At 46.8% G+C, this 18,552-nt stretch overlaps 1 protein-coding gene across 1 annotated transcript in view; it reads left to right on the forward strand.

Moving 5' to 3' along the window:
* Nucleotides 1-18,552, forward strand: part of Vps35l (VPS35 endosomal protein sorting factor like) — a 107,646-nt gene that overhangs the window by 35,452 nt on the left and 53,642 nt on the right. The window contains exons 13-18 of the mRNA XM_036195458.1: nucleotides 3,803-3,880; nucleotides 4,272-4,394; nucleotides 12,586-12,632; nucleotides 13,944-14,055; nucleotides 14,949-15,065; nucleotides 17,079-17,132. Coding sequence (XP_036051351.1) covers nucleotides 3,803-3,880; nucleotides 4,272-4,394; nucleotides 12,586-12,632; nucleotides 13,944-14,055; nucleotides 14,949-15,065; nucleotides 17,079-17,132 — 531 coding nt within the window. The remainder of the gene's footprint in view (nucleotides 1-3,802; nucleotides 3,881-4,271; nucleotides 4,395-12,585; nucleotides 12,633-13,943; nucleotides 14,056-14,948; nucleotides 15,066-17,078; nucleotides 17,133-18,552) is intronic.

Here is an 18,552-nt window from a genome sequence, read left to right on the forward strand (position 1 = left end):
GGTTTCTGAAGAATTCAACCCGAGAAGCTGTTTTCCTCAGCCCCACAGGGGCTTCTGCTGTGACAGTGGATCTTCTGCACTTGCCCCATGATCGTGTGCACCTATAGGGAGGGGTTCTAATAAGTCACAGGCTCCCCGGAGGACAGAACCACAGTTACAGCTTTGTGCAGGATCTGTGTGCTTGTGAGTGGTGAACCAGGGCCTTCCATTGATGTCTCCTAAGTGAAGAAGGCTCTGTGGCCAAGTGTCTCCAGAACACCTGCCACTCCTTGGAGTCAATGGCAGACATCCATCATGAAGGACACTTTCATAGGGAAGAGAAAGCCGCCATTCAGCACACCTGCTCCTCTGTAATGGGTGAGGTACAGCGTGGGTTTGAAATTTCAGGTGGGTTTTAAACCCAGAAACATCAGAGCTAAACTTTTGACTCTATTGAAGCTTGACTCATTCCGCATCAGAGTTTGATGATGGCTTCCTGTGCTCAAAACATTGTCATTTCCTGTATGCAAAACATCCCCATCCTCTAGGAGATGCCAAGGATATCCCTGTTTGCATATTTGCACTCCATTGCCTTTCACCTTATTAATTATGGCAAGTTCTCTTCACTTGATTGACCCCTGTTAGAAAATAGACTCAGAATTACACTAAGGATGAGGCTTCTACTGATTAAAGAGAAGCCAAAAGAGAGACCCATGTTCTTTACAAGCTGAGGTCTGAAGCAGCCTCCGTGAGAGGGTAATGCTCCTTGCAGATAAAGTGTGGAGATAAGGATGAGATTCTGAAGAAGAGGAAGATCCCACCCCAAGAGGCTGAGGGAGTGTACTGTGTTGGTGACATCATGTTATCAATGCAGGCACTGTAGACGTGTGCCCCCCCCCCCCCGAGTAATTAAGTGTTTTGACAAAAAGAATCAAGAGCGTTGCTATGGTAGAAATGCTAGCAGGTGTAAGGTCCTGGGTTCAATCCTGGGGCGTGGTGCACACATTAGTAAGGATGTTTTCAGTTGAAAGTGGCAGAAACCTACTTGAGACTATTGGCTTGGGTGGTGGTTAATCTTGATCGGAATGAGAGATGTCTAGGAAATTAGTGAAGCATGCATCTGAGTGTGTCTATGAAGGTGTTTCCAGAGACAGTTAGATTGTGAGGGCTGTGGCCTGACCCGTGGGTTAGTCATTGATGGGCGTGTGATATGGTGGTGGTACTGGGAGATGGTGGAAGTAAAGTGGGACTTGGAGGGAGTAAGTCGTTGAGGGTGTGCATTTGGGAGCTGTGTCTTGCTCCGGTCCCTCCCCTTCCTCACCCCTCTTTCTCCTGCCTTTCACGACGTGAGAGGATCCCTCCACCACACACTCCCACTACCATGATATTCTGTCCTTACACGTGGGATCAAGTGACGGTGGAATGAGCATCCTGCCACTGAGTGAAGATAATTCTTCCCTCCGTGAGGCTGTCTTCTCAGGTGTTGAGAGAATAACTGATAAAAACCGAGTCTGAAAATGTAGAGTACTACAGGCCTGGCTCGATCTAGGTCTTCAAAGTTGGGGGTTTGCTTCACCCAAAGTTGGCTTCCTTCTGTGTTTGCTCTTTGTATATGATAGACCACATCTGTGTTTGCTCTTTGTATATGATAGACCGCAGCAGCTTCTAGCTCCCACATACCACCTTTAGGAACTATTTTAAGGTGACTTATAAAGCCTCTTTCCCTAGTCAGTCCTGCTAGTCTCAAAGCTGATTCTCTAGACACTCAACTTATTTTAGGCCACTCACCCATCCATAATCCATCCCACCACTGTGGCTGAGGCATGGAGTGTGCTTAACTGATTGGGCCTCGGGCATGTGCCCACTCCCAGAACTCAGCTCCAACTATACGGTTAGGAAGGATCATCCCTACTATTCACATCCCAGTGTGCTGATGCAGAAGCAGAGGGAAGGAGCAGCAGGTGGAAAGCTGCTAGCAGCCCCCTGTGCTACTCCAGGGTGGGGCGGCAGCTCCTGCAGCTCAGCAGCTCAGCGAGTGGGTGAGCCTGAAATTGTTTATCAGGGGGGAGGTTGAGTAGCCCCTCCTCCAGCTGTGGCCCCTGCAGCTGCTCTCCACAGCCTGCCCCTGGGCAGCCTTCCCTCACATCTAATGGAAGAGGAGACTCAGAACCAGTGGAGCTGGTTGTTAGCGAGGCAGCTGTCCTTGCAAATTCCCCTGTGGTCTTCCTGCTGTTCTGGGAATTTAACCCTCCGGTGAGTCTCACCCAGGTCTGCCCAAAGGGTGGTCCATACCTACCATTGGAACAGTGTCCTTACTGATCACCACTGACCTGGTGTTAGGAGAATTCTGTCCCTGTTGGAGGAGCCAGACAGCAGCTTCCGGTAGGAAGTCTTGTCTTTGGTTGGGCAGCCTTTTGGAACTGAGGCTGAGCTGGGAGCTTGGTGTAGAGGGTGTGGTATTCAAATGCTTGTTCCTGGGTGTGAGCCTATCTTCACTTACCTCTGATTGCCCATACGGGAGGTTTTTGTTTTTATTTTTAGCTAGAAAATTAAAATTTTTCTATTGTATTCAAAAAACACTCTGTTCTCTGCCTTAGGCACTTTGCTTCAAACTTTAAAACAAAGGCTGTTTTAAAATACTGAATTCTGGAGCCAATAAATGATGGCTTTTTTTTTTTTGAGACAGGACTCATTATCTCCCCATATAGACTAGGCTGTCCTGGAACTCATAGAAATCCACCTGCCCCTGCCTCCTGAGGCCTGGGATTAAAAATGTATGCCATCATGCCTGCCCTGGTGATGGCTTTAAAAAATAATTACTATTATAGTCACTTAGTGTGGGGGGTGAGGCGGGGGAGCATGCCATGGAGTCAGTCTTCTCTCTGCCATTTGGGTTCTAGGATTGTATTCAGGATGTTAGTTTTGGCAGCAGGTGCCTTTACCTGCTGACCATCTCACCAACAGCTGGTGGTATTTGTTTGCTCTGTGCTTGTGGTATTAAAATTGTGTAAGACACGTTTAAAAGTGTGTCTTTATCGATAAATGCCTGGTAAAGAACGAGTCTGCGTTGCAGTTAGCCATGATGTAGAAGCTGAGTGTCTTTTACACCCTAAGCTTGGGGGGTTGAGGAGGATGCTGGGCTTGAACCCAGGGCCTTGTGCGTATGCTAAGCATATGGAACCACCATGGCGCCACTCTTGCCCCTCGGCCAATCTTGCTTCATCTTCTAGACCTACCCGTGAGTGTTGATCATCCTGCCTGTTGGAAGAGAATATTGTTTTCACTGTCTTGAGAGCACGGCCTCCTTTGTGCTGTATTGATTTGTTCTCTGGTGGTTTCTTCAGAAATACATTCATTGCCCTGAGGGAATTCAAAGATGATCACAAATGTCTTTTTTTTTTTTTTTTCATTAAAAATAGCTTCTGTGGTTTTTCTTATAAAATTAATACATATTTATTGAGTGGGAAAGAACATAAGCAGTTTCTCTAAGTGTGTGTGTGTGTGTGTGTGTGTGTGTGTGTGTGTGTGTGTACGCTAGGAATTGAGCACTAGGGCCCTATACATGTTAGGCAAACACTCTATCTCTGAGCTATATCCTAGCTCCTTTGTTTTCTGTTTTCAAAATTTGTACTTAAAGTTAGGTATGTGGCACACATTTGTAACCTCAGCACTTGAGAGACTGAGGCAGGAGGATTGTTGGGTGCAGGGCTAGTCAGGGCATAGTGAGACCCTGGGTTGGAAAGAAGACAAGCAACATAGGGCACCCATCTTATTTGCACCTGGCCCTTGGCTGTTAAGATGGTTTCGCTTTGTTTGGTTGCAGGTGGGGATGGAAGTGGCCCCGCACCTCAAGGAAAGCCTCAATAAGAACTTCTTTGACTTCCTGCTTACATTTAAACAGGTAGGAGAGTGCCACAGCAGCAGCTCATTGAACTAACTGGGATGGGAGCCAATTCACAAGACCCAGTGGGTTCGCCACGCTGAAGATCCTTGCAGCTGGCCAGATGTGCTGATTGGCACGAATGTCTGCAGGGGGTTGTACCCTGTGTTGGGTCGAGGGAGAGCTAACACACATATACGAACAGGAAATGCCTCTAGCCAACCAGCCTTACTTCCTGGCATCTGCTAATTCATTGGGTTACTCCTCGAGAACTGCTCAGCTGGGGGGCATGGGAAACTTGCTGTGGGTTTTGTTTTTCAGTATACTACTGCATCTATCCATGCACTTCCGAGCCAGCCTGGTTTGTGCGATGGGACGCTCCACCTTTCTGATTCCCTTTGGTCTCTTGTAGATTCACGGAGACACTGTCCAGAACCAGCTGGTGGCCCAGGGCGTGGAACTGTCGTCCTATCTCCCTCTGTACTCGCCCGCCATGGGTTGGATCTTCCAGTGTGTCTCCTACCATGCCCCTGAGGTAAGGCCAGTGGGGGTCACCCCTGGGGAGCAGGACAGGCTCCCCTTATGCATGGTGTGACCCCCTGCTCTGTGTGTCCTGTAATATTCCCAGGGCCCTTTGCTAGTGGCTTCAGTGATGTCCGTGTGCAGAGAGCTCAGCTCCGTGGAGGGTTCTGTGCTGATTAGCTTGTCATTTCCTGACACTGGCAGGAGAGGAGCTGTTCAGAGAGGCCGCATTCCTAGGGCTGGAGAGTGGTGGCTGGAGGGAAGCCTTTGAAATCCTCCTCCAGGGCGAGGGAAGTTTCTCTCCTTGTCATTTATGGTCCTCTGCCAGGTCTGTGTTTATCACAGTTGGGTGAGGCCTGGGTAGCAGGTGGCACTGTCCTGTTTCATGCAAGGGCAAGTGGGCCTTTCCTTACTGCTTGTATAGTGCCTTCTCCTTTCCCTCACCCCTGCCCCCTTCTCTTCTGAGTGATACGCTCCTAGGAATTAAACTGGTAACAGAAATATGATTTTTTTTTCTTCCTGGCCATCCCCAGTGCATGCTAACATCACTGTGATAGATAAAGCCTTCCTGGCCTGCCTCTTGGTGGCCGAGAGGAAAAGGCAGCTTGCTGTCAAATGCAGTGTGGGGCAGACAGTTGAGAGGCATGAGCCTGTTTCCCAGCACAGCCAACACAAAGAGCATGCCTCTGACCGAGCAATACTGCTCTTGTGGGTTGATCCTGCCTGGAGAAATAAGCAACGGGCATCTAAACATGAACATGTATGTTCACGTGGTTGTAATAGTGCAAAATTGGAGGAAGCTAACAGGGCTCAGGTTGAATTCCTGTGTGTGCATTCACTGGAAGGCTGTGGCGTCATTTGAAAAATTGGACCCCATGAGTGACTTTCTTGTCCTGGCGTAAGGCTGTTCACAGTACATAGCTGAGCAGAAGCTGTAGCTCTGCTCACTGCTGTGTGGGTGGTCAGCCGTGGAGTAGCCTAGTGTTGGAGTAAGGGCTTTGGTGTTGAGGTGATTGGGTCTGCCCTCAGCTCTGTGCCCCTGTCATAGGACAGTGGATGCCTGCTGACTCACCCCTAGTCACTGAGAGCACTACATTTTTATCTGTGACAATTGACTAAACCAGGATGGTGTTTTTACTGTGCAGAGTGGGTGTCCCACATACAGTGCTGTGTTCAGTGGGGTTTTGCTTTGTAGCCTAGGCTAACCTGGAACTCATTATACTCCTACCTCAGTCTCCTGAGCTGGTGTTGCAGCACGTGCTTCACATCTGGATAGCTTTGGGACCATCTTAACTGAATTCCCTTTGCCCTGTGTGTAGTTTACTTTTCAGAATCTAAAGTATGGGGAGGGGGCACAGACTCCTTATATTCTAGGTGGAAATTGTTTTAATCATTTTATAAGCTGATTTCATGTCAGACCAGCCTAAAGGGAAGGTAATTTGAAGAGCTGCTGGGCGCTGTGTGGTCTTTAGCAACCACATGTGGCACCCTCCTGGGGGAAAATGTACCACAAACTTGATTGTGGAAATAGAAACCCTCAGCCTTCCTCCAAATGATTCAAATGCTCCCACAAGAAGGATCAGTGTGTTGAAAATGAGAACACTGTTTTTTTCTTATCTTAATGAAAGGCAAAATCAGATGAAAAAATGCAGGGTGGGTGTCCCCAGATGCCCTTGCATTTATTTGAAACACCAGGAATCTCAGAGGAGTCAGGCTGGGAATAGAACTTTCTGGGGGGAGTACCGCTCTAGGAGAAGTGACTGGAAATTAGGTCACCTGAATAATGATAAACTGTGTTCTTGGGCACTTAGATGAGGGACTTGCAGTATTGTTGCAAAAAAAAAAAAAAAAAAAAAAAGTGAATCATCTCCAAATAGTAGATGAAATGATGTCGGTGTGGGAAGTGGAGTTGAAGGGACATGTGACAGTTTGGGGCTAAGAGCTGGAGTGGGGGGAGGGGGGACAGAGCGGTGTGTCCCTAGCCAGTCCTCCAACTGCGATGTTGTAAAGTCTGGCCACAGCAGTTGGTATGCACAGCCAGGCAGGCACGAGGGAAGGGAGAGATGTTGGCTGTGAGTATTTGATGTCTGAAGTTGCAAATTGTAACCAAACTTCACAGCCAGATGTGCAGTGGCAGGTCTGTAATCCCAGCATTTGGGAGGTGAGGCAGGAGGATTGTAAGTTTGAGGCTAGCCTGGGCTACGTAGGAGGATCCTGTCTCAATAATAATAATAGTAATAATAAGAGTGAAAAGAGTGGCCATCGTACACAGCTTGCTATGAGTGATGGGAATAAATGCCTTGAGAAACTATGTGTTGCTATTTGCTTGAAGGAGGGAATTGGGGGAGGAGGCCTGGCCCCAACGTCAGTGGTGATTCTCACGGAGTAGGTGACATAGTCCGTGGCTAAGTTGCCCGGTGCAGCTTGTAGATGGTGAAGGAGGAGAGGAAAGCACTTCTCAGGGCTGCCCCTGGCAGGCAGACAGTAGGTCTCTTGTGCCTTGGGCTACTGATTTCCACATACCTCAGTTTTGGCATCTGCAAAATAGATCTAATGAACCTTTCTGTAAGGGCTGTGGCTTTGGGGACCGTGATGTGGGTGGTCCTGGCAGACCTGTGGAAGCAAGTGGAAACCTGAGCTCGCTTGAAGATCAAGGGGCAGCAGGGAGGGACCTGTGCAAATAGGTAGGCTTACATGCATGGTGAAGGCCAGCAGTACTGGAGAAGAGGAAAAAATCTGGCCAGCTGGAATGGCCTGGAGTGGCCGGGGTTAGGCCAGGTTCAGCTGCAAGGGCGGCTGAAGCCACCATCCTGAGAACAGAGAACCTTGGGGGTGGGGGAGGGTTTGGAGAGGAAAATGGTCAGAAGAGAATGGTACTCTGAGGAATGGCAGATGGCAGAGGCATGCCAGGTTGAGTCAAGGAGGGGAGAACCATTGGTAGCTGTGCAAAGACAGGAGGAGGGATAGATAAGTGTGCCAATAAACACCAGCATCCCTAGAGAAGTTGAAAGAAAAATAGCCACCTAAAATCTCATCATCAATAAACTGTCAGTGTTCTACCTTGGTGCTGTTGCTGTGTGTGTGTGTGTGTGTGTGTGTGTGTGTGATCTTTTCCTGTAGGTGAGTCACTTTACTGTTTAATATTTGAAGCCTTTCCCTCCCAGACCATCAGTCATGTCTGGAGGTGTGTGGAAGGCTGTGTGACCTTGTGGAGTGGGGAGCTGAGTCCCAGACCAAGTGAAATCTTTGAGGCCGTCACGTAGCCACCCGGCACCATCTCTGTGGGGGCTGATCTGCTTGAATTATCCAAATTCTTCCAGGTGCTCTTACTGTCTTGGTTTTACAGTTGAGGCAGCCATGGTTTAGAAAGCCTTAAATACCACACAGTTGACAATAGTCCAGGTGTGTGGTGCTGACTGGTCTTTCAGCGTGTCCCTTCTGGGCGTCTCCTGCTAACCCCTGCACCTGAGGTGGGACTTAAGACCCTGATAGACTGACATGGGGACTGTTTACTACAGTGCAAACTACTCCTTAAACATTGTAAAACAGGGCCGGCAGGTTACATGCATCTGTAATCCCAGTCCTTGGCAGGAGGGTCACCTCAGGTTTGAGGCCTGCCAGGGCTACATAGTGAGTCTGAGGTTGAGGCCAGCCTAGGCTAAATAACAAGACCCTGTTTTGAATGGGAAAGTATAGGACCGGTGAGATGGGCTGAGGGGTTGGGGGCTGGGTCAGGCACTTGCCACACAAGCCTGTGACCTAAGTTCCACCCCCAGAACCCACATAAAAGTAAAAGGAGAGAGCCAAATCTTTAAATCCAACCTCCCACGGGCCCCGCAGCATGTGCGTGCCCACACGCACACTCACAATACTATCAATAGTAATAACACGGAGCTGGAATGATGGCTTGGCAGGTGAGAGCACTTGCTGTGTAAACATAAGGGTCAAGTTCACATGTCTAGTGCCATATGAACAGTTGCCGCACGTCTGCACATTCCCCTGTAACTCTAGTGCTGTTTGAGGTACAGAGAGAAAGGATGGCTGGGGTTTGCTGCTCACTAGAGGAGCTCCAGGTTCAGTGAGAGACCCGGTCTGAAAGGTATAAAGCAGAAAGTGACAGCCTGAGCATGTGCATGGACCTGCACACGTACTCCCCCACACACACACCCTCTTTATAGACACAAAAGTGCAAGATGAGGCTAACATCACAAACTTCTAATATCTAAGCTTCTGTACACAGTTATGTTCTATTTGCTTATTAGGAAAAAAAAAATCCCAGTGAAGAGAAATAGCAGGAATAATGGAAGAAAAAGGTTTTAACATCTAGGGTCAGTTTGAAAACTGTCTACCTGTGATGTGATTGCTCAGCCATTAAAATGATGGCGGCTGACTCATGTGTGCCGTGGGAGCAGGGAGGGCTGTCCTTGATTCTGGAATAGACAAGGTAATTTGCAGTTCAGTGTGTAGTTATCCTGTTTCTGTAAAAAAGAAAAGGAAACAGGCTCCTATATTAGTAACTGATACTCACAGGGCCAAGGTGAAGTTCTAGAGAGACCAGCACCCAAAGTTATCAGTTATGATTAGAAGGGGAGGAGTCACGCCTTTCTAGATGCATTTTGATAGTTTTAGAACTTCTGTGGCTAGCCGTTTCTTGTATAGTTTTTATAAAAACAACGAAATGTTGTATACATAATGAAATGTAGGAGCAAGAATAGTCATAAGGGTATAAACGAAGATGGACACACACACTGCATACCTTATGCATTGCAGGTTCTGGTGTGGGTGAGCGCCATGCATGTCAAGCTGGGAGTCCTTCAGTGGTGTACCCTGGCCAGAAGTTTGTTACCACCTCAGTGGGCTTTGAATTGTTGGTCCTCTTGTCCTTGTGAAAGACCAGAAACTTGTATAATGTATAAGTGTCCATGAACACTTACAGATGTGCCTTTATTTTGTATGACCACACTCCCCATGTGTCCTTGAAGACATTTTTGATACATTTGTGTGTCTGTTTTGTTTCTGTATTGCACTGTGTGTGGTGTATATACTTGTTAATGTAGATAATATGCACATTTGAGTACAGGCCAGAGGTAGATGTTGGATGTTTTCCTCAATTATATTCCACCTTTTTATTTGTTTGTTTGTTTGTTTATTTGGTTTTTGAGACAGTTTCTCTGTGTAGTTTTGGTGCCTGTCTCTGTAGACCAGGCTGGCCTCAAACTCATAGAAATCTGCCTGTCTCTGCCTCCCGAGTGCTGGGATTAAAGGATGCTCCACTAACACCCAGCCACCTTTATTTTTTTAATTCATTATTTTTTATTTTTTATTATTGTGTGGGTTGGGGAGGGTTGTTGCATGTGCCTCAGTGAACATGTGGAGGTCAGAGGACAGCCTTGTGGAGCTGGTGCTCTGCTCCCAACTTTACACCTGTTCTGGGGAGTGAGCCCAGGTCTCCAGGCTTAGCGTGATAAGAACCTTTGCTTGATGAACCATTTTGCCAGCCTTCCATCTTTATGTTGGAGACAGGGTCTCTAGCTAAACCTAAAGTTCATTGATTAGGCTGGACTGGCCACCCAATGAGCTTCAGGGCTCTTGTTTCCATTCCCTCAGCTTCCAATTCTGATGTACAAATCATCCTGCCTGGCTTTTTCTTGGGTTTTGAAGATCCAGTCTCAGGACTTTATCATGCCTATGAAGCAGGTCCTCCACTGGCTGAGCCATCTCTCCAGTCTCCTAAAATGATATTAGAAAACAAATTAACAAAAGTAAAACAGATTTCTTTAGGTGGGCATTATTCCTCAGTTCATCTTTTTAGAAGCATTAAGTGGGTCAGGCATGGTGGCCCAACACTTGAGAGGCGGAATCAGGAAGATTAAGGGTTGGAGACTATACTGGGTTACATAGCAAGTTTCAACTCAGCCTGGTCTACACATCAAGACTCTGTCCAAAACCTAAAAATGGCCAACACATTTCTGTGTATGTGCACGCACCTGTGCATGCTTGCTTGCATGTCTGTATGTTTGTGTGCGTATGAAAGCATGGGACCTGTCTGTCACCTTCCTGCCCTCCTCTCCCTGTGCCCCAGACGTTGGTCTATGTGTTAAGCTTGCTCCATTAGGAGGTCTTGGATGAGCATTTGCATGCTGTGGATATCACAGTTGTACAGAATTTTCCTTTCCTGGCTTTTTCAGATAGCACTTGGTGTTAGCTGTGAAGAGTGACTTTTCAAATAGCGATGTATCTCGATCAGTCAGGAAGCCATGACGACATCTTAGTGGCAGCAGGGATGCTTCTGGCTGTCAGGAACAGACAGTGGACAAGCTTGGATGACAAATATAGTACAGTATGTCCTTCAACAGCAAGGTGGTCTGGGCCAGTCAACTTCCATCTATCTTTCTGTTCTGCAGCTCCCTGCTAGGAACGAGGTGTCTGCAGCCACTCCAACCCTTACATCATAGTTTAATTTTTTTTTTTCAAAGCCCTTAGAAGATTTCCCAGTCCATCTCAGCAGCTAGAGATGGGTCACATGGCCAAATCTAAACTCACAAGGAAAAGCAGAGTGAGGCTGCAAGGCTTTGGTTGAATATTTGTTAGGCAACCCTGGCCCTCCAGGGAGGGAGCACAGATTGGAGACCTGAGCAGCAGACCTTTACTGTCTCATAGTTCTGGAGGCTTGAAGGCCAAGGTCTGTTCGGTGAGTCCTCTTTCCTCCATGTGCAGATGGCTGCCTCCTCCTGTGTCCTTTGCTTTATGTACAAACCTCCCTTTATGAGGATGCCAACCCTTTGGATGTGGTCTCACACTGATCATCACCTCAGTTAACCTTAGTACTTCCTCAAAGGCCCTGCATACTGTCTCACTGGGACTTAGGGTTTTTACATGTTGATTGTTTTTGGAGGGAGGCGTGATATAACAGGATCCGGTTTGATGTGGGACAGAGTCCAGAATCTGAAAAAAAGAATCTAAAAGTGCAGTGACAGTTACTTTGGCTTCAGAGTCAGATTTAGACATAAACCTGTTTCCACTCCGCATCAAGCACTTGCCATGTCTGGCTTAGCCCATGTCCCATGTGTACAGGGGTCTGACTTTCCCATGCCTCCAGCCCCGTGGCAAAGCATGCAGAGGGAGAGGACAGTTATTCGGACACCTGGTCAAGTGCTGAGTGTCGAGGCCGCTGGCATTAGCCCTTCTGTCTCAGCCTTGACCTTGTCTGTAACTACACAAAACCACTCCCCAACCACTGCCCTAAAGGCTACTTTATGCATTGATTTTTCAAAACAAAACAGAAAACCCAGGAGCTCTTTTGAAGACACTCCATTGCCTTAAGATAGCTCCAAAGCCATTTGTAGTGCCCAGGAGTATACCAGTCTCCTTCAGGGGGAAGGGCATGCTTGGAACTTAGGAAAGGACACGTGGCAAGGGATGCAATCTTTGGTGCTGGCACATTGGGTCATTGCTGACCCTGGTTGCTGCTGCCTTTGTGACCTTGGCTAAAATCTGTTGTGATGCCATGGCTCGGTTTCCTGTCTGTGAAATGGGAGAATGGTAGTGCGCCTGGGTGGGAGAGGTGAGTCCATGAGAGCAAGCTCTTCTGTGATTAGTGGGCACTGAGCCGTGGCCTGGCATTTGTTGATTGCTTTTTGACTCTGTTACTGAGCAAGCCACAGGCCCTTTGTGAGAGTGTCATAGAGACTTTCCCTCCTTGTTCATGCCTGGGAGCCAGAGTTGCATCATTCTGTAGAGACACTGTGGGTAGGATGCTGCTGCCACCCATGTCTGACTCGGGGTCTCACCAAGGTCTCTCTCACCATGGGTGCCTGGAGAGACTGGACCTGACCCTGGACCTGACGCTGGACTCGCCTGATGCCTGGCCCAAGCTCTTTTTTTGTTTTGTTTTGTTTTTGTTTTTTTTTTGAAACAAGGTTTCTCTGTATAGCCCTTGCTGTCCTGGAACTTGCTCTATAGACCAGGCTGGCTTTGAACTCACAGAGATCCACCTGCCTCCATTTCCCAAGTGCTGGGATTAAAGGTGTGAGCCACCGCTGCTTGTTTTACTTTCTTACCCTTCCCATCCTTGACAAGCACAGAGGACGGTGAGAATTTGCATTATGTAAATTGGCTGCTGTTTAGAGTATGGCATTTTGAAATCTCTTAGAGATGTTGATTTGTATCCTCCAAGCTGATGCCTTTCCTCTTAAACTTCCTAGGCTTTGCTGACGGAGATGATGGAAAGATGTAAGAAACTAGGCAACAAGTAAGTACTTATAAGACTCACATAAGCACCTGCTTGAAGTTGGAGTCAGTGGCGCTCGCTCTCTCTCTCTCTCTCTCTCTCTCTCTCTCTCTTTTTCTGTGTGTGTGTTATTTGTGTTTATGTGTGCCTGAGTTCATGCACAGAGGTCAGAGGGCAGTGTTGGGTGCCTTTCTCTATAGAACCCCACTTTATTTTTTGAGGCAGGGCCTCTCATGAACCTGGAGGTCACTGATCCAGTTAGACTGGCTGGCCAGTGAGTCCCAGGTTCTTTCCTGTCTCTGCCTGTCCAGCAGTGGGGTTACAGGTGTTCACCACCACAGCCAGATCTCTATGTGGGTGCTGGGAATTTGAATCTAGGCCCTCATATTTGTGCAGTAAGCACTTTACCAACCGAGCTCTTTCCTCAGCCATGACTTGCTTCTGTTTATTCTTTTGAGCTTCCACTCTTAACATGGGTGAGAGCAAGCAAAGGGGCTGGTTAGACTGTGTGGAGGTTCAGAACAATGCATTGGAATTGTCTGGTCTCAGACCTCAGCCCCATCCTAATTTAGTTTTGTGATCTTGGCCCACTAACCTGACTGCCCTATGCCTCAATCTTCCCCCTCTGCAAAATGGGGGTGATAACAATAGCCCTTTCTTTATGGGGCTGTGGTAAGAGGTAGGGCCAGGATGCACTTGGTTTCCTGCCTCCTGCCTATGAGGTTCTCTTTGCTACTCTCTTGGTGGCAGAATACAACACATCCTTGAGTGGTTTTATTCTTTCTCAAGTACCTACAATTCAAGGTCCCTTCATAAGAAATTCCTTGTATAGAAGAAACATATTTGTCACAAGGACCCATGTTGTTATGGAGTATTCAGTTTTGTTAGAGCATCAGCCTGTGAAGGCTCACTCCTACTTAAGTGAGTTGGACTGTAGCTGATTTTCCTGTCCATCCGTCTAGTTCATTCAAACGTTGTCAAGTATAAAATATGCAGTGAGTCCTGTGGCAGCCTCTAGGGAATGTCCCTTACTATATCGGTTGTTTTGATTGTTTTTTCCTTTCTAACCTTTCCATTAAAAGCTGTCAGTCATCTTTCTTGGTAGTCAGTATACACCCTGGCATTAAATCTGACTTGCAAGCCAGGTACAGTGACAATTATTCATAATGCCAGATTGAGGAGTGGAGATGGGAAGGTTGTATATTCAATGCTATTCTAGGCTACGTAGAAAGCCTTGCTCTCAATATACAAACAAAAGTAAATAAACAGATAAGTAAATAAAGGACTTGTATCCCGAGGAAGCTAGAGTGACTTGGCATCTGTGTCTTTCAGTGCTTTGCTCTTGAACTCCGTGATGTCAGCTTTCAGGGCCGAGTTCATTGCCACCAGGTCTATGGACTTCATCGGCATGATTAAAGAGAGTGACGAGTCTGGCTTCCCCAAGGTAGGCTTTCGACTTACTGTATGTTGGGAGAAGAGATGGACGGTGTCTACCTGATTCCTCTGGAGGCTAAGTCAGGTGTGGGGGCAGTGGAGGCCTAGAGGAGACAGGGAAGGCTCTGTTTCCAAAGGACATGATGGAAGATGGCTGAGATTGGGATCATTAATGTCATGTAACTGTTGAGCATAAGGCCTTGAATGCTGAGCCCATGAATGGACTCACCATGGAGAATTTAGAAAAGATGTGGTCACACATCTTTAAAATATATTTGCTTTTGGGCTATGGAGGTAGCTCAGTCAATAGAGTACTTTACAAGCATGAGAACCTGAATTTAATGCTCATATAAAAAGCATGTGCTTGTGATCTCAGAGCTGGGGAAGTGGATACAGGCAGATCCCTGGGGATCACTGGCTAGTCAATCTAAGAGGTGATTCCCAGGTCCCAGTAGAGACCTTGTCTCAAAACCCAAGGTGGACAACTCCTGAGGAATGACACTCACGTTTGATCTCTAGCCTTTTCCTGTATACACACACACACACACACACACACACACACACACACACACACACTTTCTCTCCATCCCCCAATTAGTGAAAACATCCTCCAGTACTGTACATAACATGCGAGTTAGAGCACTACTCTAAGCCCACTTTGGGTGTGTACTGGGAACTGAGCTCAGGCTCTCCCATGCTAAATGCAATCTCTACCTGAGATGCTTTGGCAGCTCCTTGAGTTTCTTGGAGTTGTTTGGGTAGATCTGTAAAACTTCAGAAAAAAGCCTTAGGAAGACTTTCCTGGAGACAGATGTCATGTTAGAGCCTTTTCTTTCTCTTTTTAAGCTTTAAGATATTTTGACTTAAAATCCCTAGTAACATAACTTTTTGCTGCTTTCTTAGCATCTCCTTTTCCATTCATTGGGGCTAAACTTGGCCTTGGCTGATCCTCCTGAGAATGATCGACTTCAGATTCTCAATGAAGCTTGGAAAGTCATCACTAAATTGAAGAATCCTCAGGTGAGTGGCCATTTAGACCTAAAATCCACTAATTTTTGTAGAAGTTATACAATATACACTTAAGGTTTTTTTTAATGTGTACAGGTGTTTTGCCTGCATGTATGTCTGTACCATCTGTGCACAGTGACCGTAGAGGCCAGAAGAGGGCATTGGGTTCCCTGGAACTGAAGTTATGGGTGGTTGTAAGCCACCGCATGGGTGCTGGGAACCAAACCTGGGTTCTCTGCAAGAGCAGCAAGTGTTCTTGACTGCTGAGCCAACTCTCCAGCTCCAGACATTTTGCTTTTAAAAAATGAGCTTTAGCCATGTAAGGTGAATCACATCTGTATTTGCAGCACTTAGGAGGCTGAGGCAAGAGGATGAAGCATTTAAGACCAGCCTGGGCTATATAAGGGAGATCTTGTCTCAAAAACAAAAACCAAATAATAACAACAACAAAACATAATGAATAAATAAAATTTCTACCAATCAAACTTAAAAAAAAGAAACTCCTTGTGTCATTTATTAATATTTGTTAACCTGTAGAGGGGACAAATGACATTAAACATGCTTCTTAATTTATCTGTCCCAATTATATCTTGTTTCTGATGCCCCCGGATGCACTAAGCACATACAGTTACTACTATTAAAACTTCAAATGTCTCTAGCTGTGTAAAGAGCGGCTAGAGTCCAGCAGTCAAGAGTAGTTGTGTTTTGTTTTGTTTTGTTTTGTTTTGTTTTGTTTTTCAAGACAAGGTTTCTCTGTAGCTTTGGAGCCTGTCCTGGACTAGCTCTGTAGACCAGGCTGGCCTCGAACTCAGAGATCCACCTGCCTCTGCCTCCCAAGTGCTGGGATTACAGGTGTGCGCCGCCACCACCCGGCAAGTGTGTATTTCTAAATAGCACTCCACTAGCAGGTCCCTAAAGGATTGAAGATCAGTGGTTGAACAGCACGGCTGCCAAGAGTCTTACAGGACAGCCCCCCAGCTAGTGTCATTTACTGTTGTGCTTGTGATGATGGCCATGGCCATCAGAAATGTGTGTGCACATACATGCACTTGTGCCTTGGTATGTGTTTGCATGTCAGAGGGATACTTCAGGAGCAGGTCCTGTCTCCCACCTTGTTTCTGAGCATTTCCATGCTAGCTGCCCATGGGCTTTCCTCCTCCTGTGTCTTCTTTGTTTTTTGTTTGCATTCCTGGCTAACCTGGTACTCTGTGTAGACCAGGCTGGCCTGGAACTCACAGAGATCCTGGGTGATGGGATTAAAACTGTGCACCCAGGCAGCAGGCGTTTTTACATGGGTTATAAGTCTTGATGGCAGGTGTTCTTAGCTGCTGAGCCACCTCCCCGACCCCTTTAAGACTTTTCATAGCTTTTATAGGGTAGATTTACAGCCCTTCTGTAGATCAGATGCTTTATTTTTAAAGCAACAAGCAAACCTTGAATGCTCAGTCAGACCCCTGTCCTGGGGTTTTCTGCTGAGATATGGCCAGGGCTCCTTAAGCATGGCAGATTTTCATCTTGGCCTAAGGAGTGATGCTGGGGTCAAAGTCTATGGTGAGCAGCAGGCTACTTGTTTCCTTTTGTAACTTGCTTTTCATGGTAATGTGTGTCAGTTAAGCACTTGGCTACTCTGACCCAGGAGAGAGGAGGTTTGTTTTGGCTCACGGTTGAGAGGATAGTGTCAGGGCTGGTTGGTGAGGTGGCTGAAGAGCAGCAGGGGCTTATGCTGTATCCTGTCATAGCTTGGTGGATGCTGGAAGCAGAGTCCAAGCTGGAGGCGGGGCTGGGCTACAGCCCTCAAGGGACCACCTTCTCAAGCTCTGCCTTCCATCCCAGATATTCCACAGCCTCCCAGAAGGCCCGGCAGTGGGAGCTGTGAGGGACATTCATATTCAAACCGGAAGAGTTAAGTCAGGCGGTTCAGTATTTCTCTCTTGTCAGAGCCCTTGAGGATTTGTCTGTGAACTTGTGGTGAAGGTTAAGTGGTGGTGTGCTCACTCTAAAGCTATTTTAACCTTTCCTTTGTAGGACTACATTAACTGTGCTGAGGTATGGGTAGAGTACACCTGCAGGCATTTCACGGTACGTATGACTGTGGGGTTGTTTTCCTAAGGGTTTGTGGTTTAATGGTTACCACAGCAACAGAGGCTGGTCACTTAGGAATGTTGCAGTGGTACTTGAGATGGGGCCTCACTGTGTTGTCCAGACAGATCTCAAAGTCTGTTGGCAAATGCCACTAAGCCCAGATCTTAAATGTGAAGGTATGGGAGCCATTAGCATGTGTTGTGAGCAAGTGTGTCCCACACTGGCACATTAGTCAGGGCAATGCCGTATCAGACAAGCTAAACAGTGGCCCCTGGGGAGCTAAGATGCTAAAATGCTTTGTAAATTGCCGTAAGTGTCTAGTAGGCAGTGTTTTGTCTATTTTATTTAACATGGTTGTTGTTTAGCGTTTTCAAACATTCAGAGCCTGCATGTACTTCCTACCCCCAAGCAAATACAGATATTTCTTTCTCTGGGTGCAGACAGAACCACAGATTGGGGAAGATTGGGCTCATCAAAGAATAAGGACTTTAGATGAGGTAGAAGTGGGCTCTTTTGACCTTCTTACCAGAGTACGCTTGTTTTAGAAACATGATTTTTAAAACATTTTGATGTGAGTATGTGTGGACTCTGTATGCACATGTGGAGGTCAGAGGTCAACACCACGTGTTTTCCGGTTACCACATCATCACCGTCATCATTTAGAGCCGGTTTTCTCTCTCTCTCTCTCTTTTGTTTTTCAAGACAGGATTTCTATGTATAGTTTTGGTGCCTGTCCTGGATCTCATTCTGTAGACCAGGCTGACCTTGAACTCACAGAGATCCGCCTGTCTCTTCCTCCAGAGTGCTGGGATTAAAGGTGTGTGCCACCACCGCCTGGCTCGGTTTTCTTTTTTTTTTTTTTTCCCAAGGTTTATTTTTCGTGTGTTTGGGGTGGGTGGTGGGGAGAATGCATATGTGTTTTATGTGCCTTTGAAAACCAGAGACATTAGAGTTGGGCCCCTTCAGCCTTAGTTAAGGGCTTTTGTGAGCTACCTGATGTGGGTAATGGACTAAAGACTCTGGTCCTCGTTAAAGAGCAGCAAGTGCTCTTAACTGCTGAACCACCTCTCCAGCCAGCCATCTTAATAATAATAATAATAATAATAATAATAATAATAATAATAATAATAATAATTGGAGTGTGGGAGGGCTCTGTGTTTGTGTGTATGTTTACATTCAGAGGCCAGAGAAAGAAGCCTCTTACCACTCTCAGCCCTTTGAGTAGGCTGATAGCCAACAATCCTTCCATCTCCATTCATTCTGTTCCCAGCTATCTCCAGTCCTGGAGTTACAGGCTAGCTGGGTGCTAGGGATCTGAACTCAGGCCCTCATGCTTGAACACCCAGCTTTTTACAAGTTAGTGCAGGGTTATGGTTTGGATGTTTGTATTCACCCTGCCTCCTTGATTCACAAGCTT

Source organism: Onychomys torridus, chromosome 1, assembly GCF_903995425.1.
Source record: "Onychomys torridus chromosome 1, mOncTor1.1, whole genome shotgun sequence".
Lineage (NCBI taxonomy): Eukaryota > Metazoa > Chordata > Mammalia > Rodentia > Cricetidae > Onychomys > Onychomys torridus.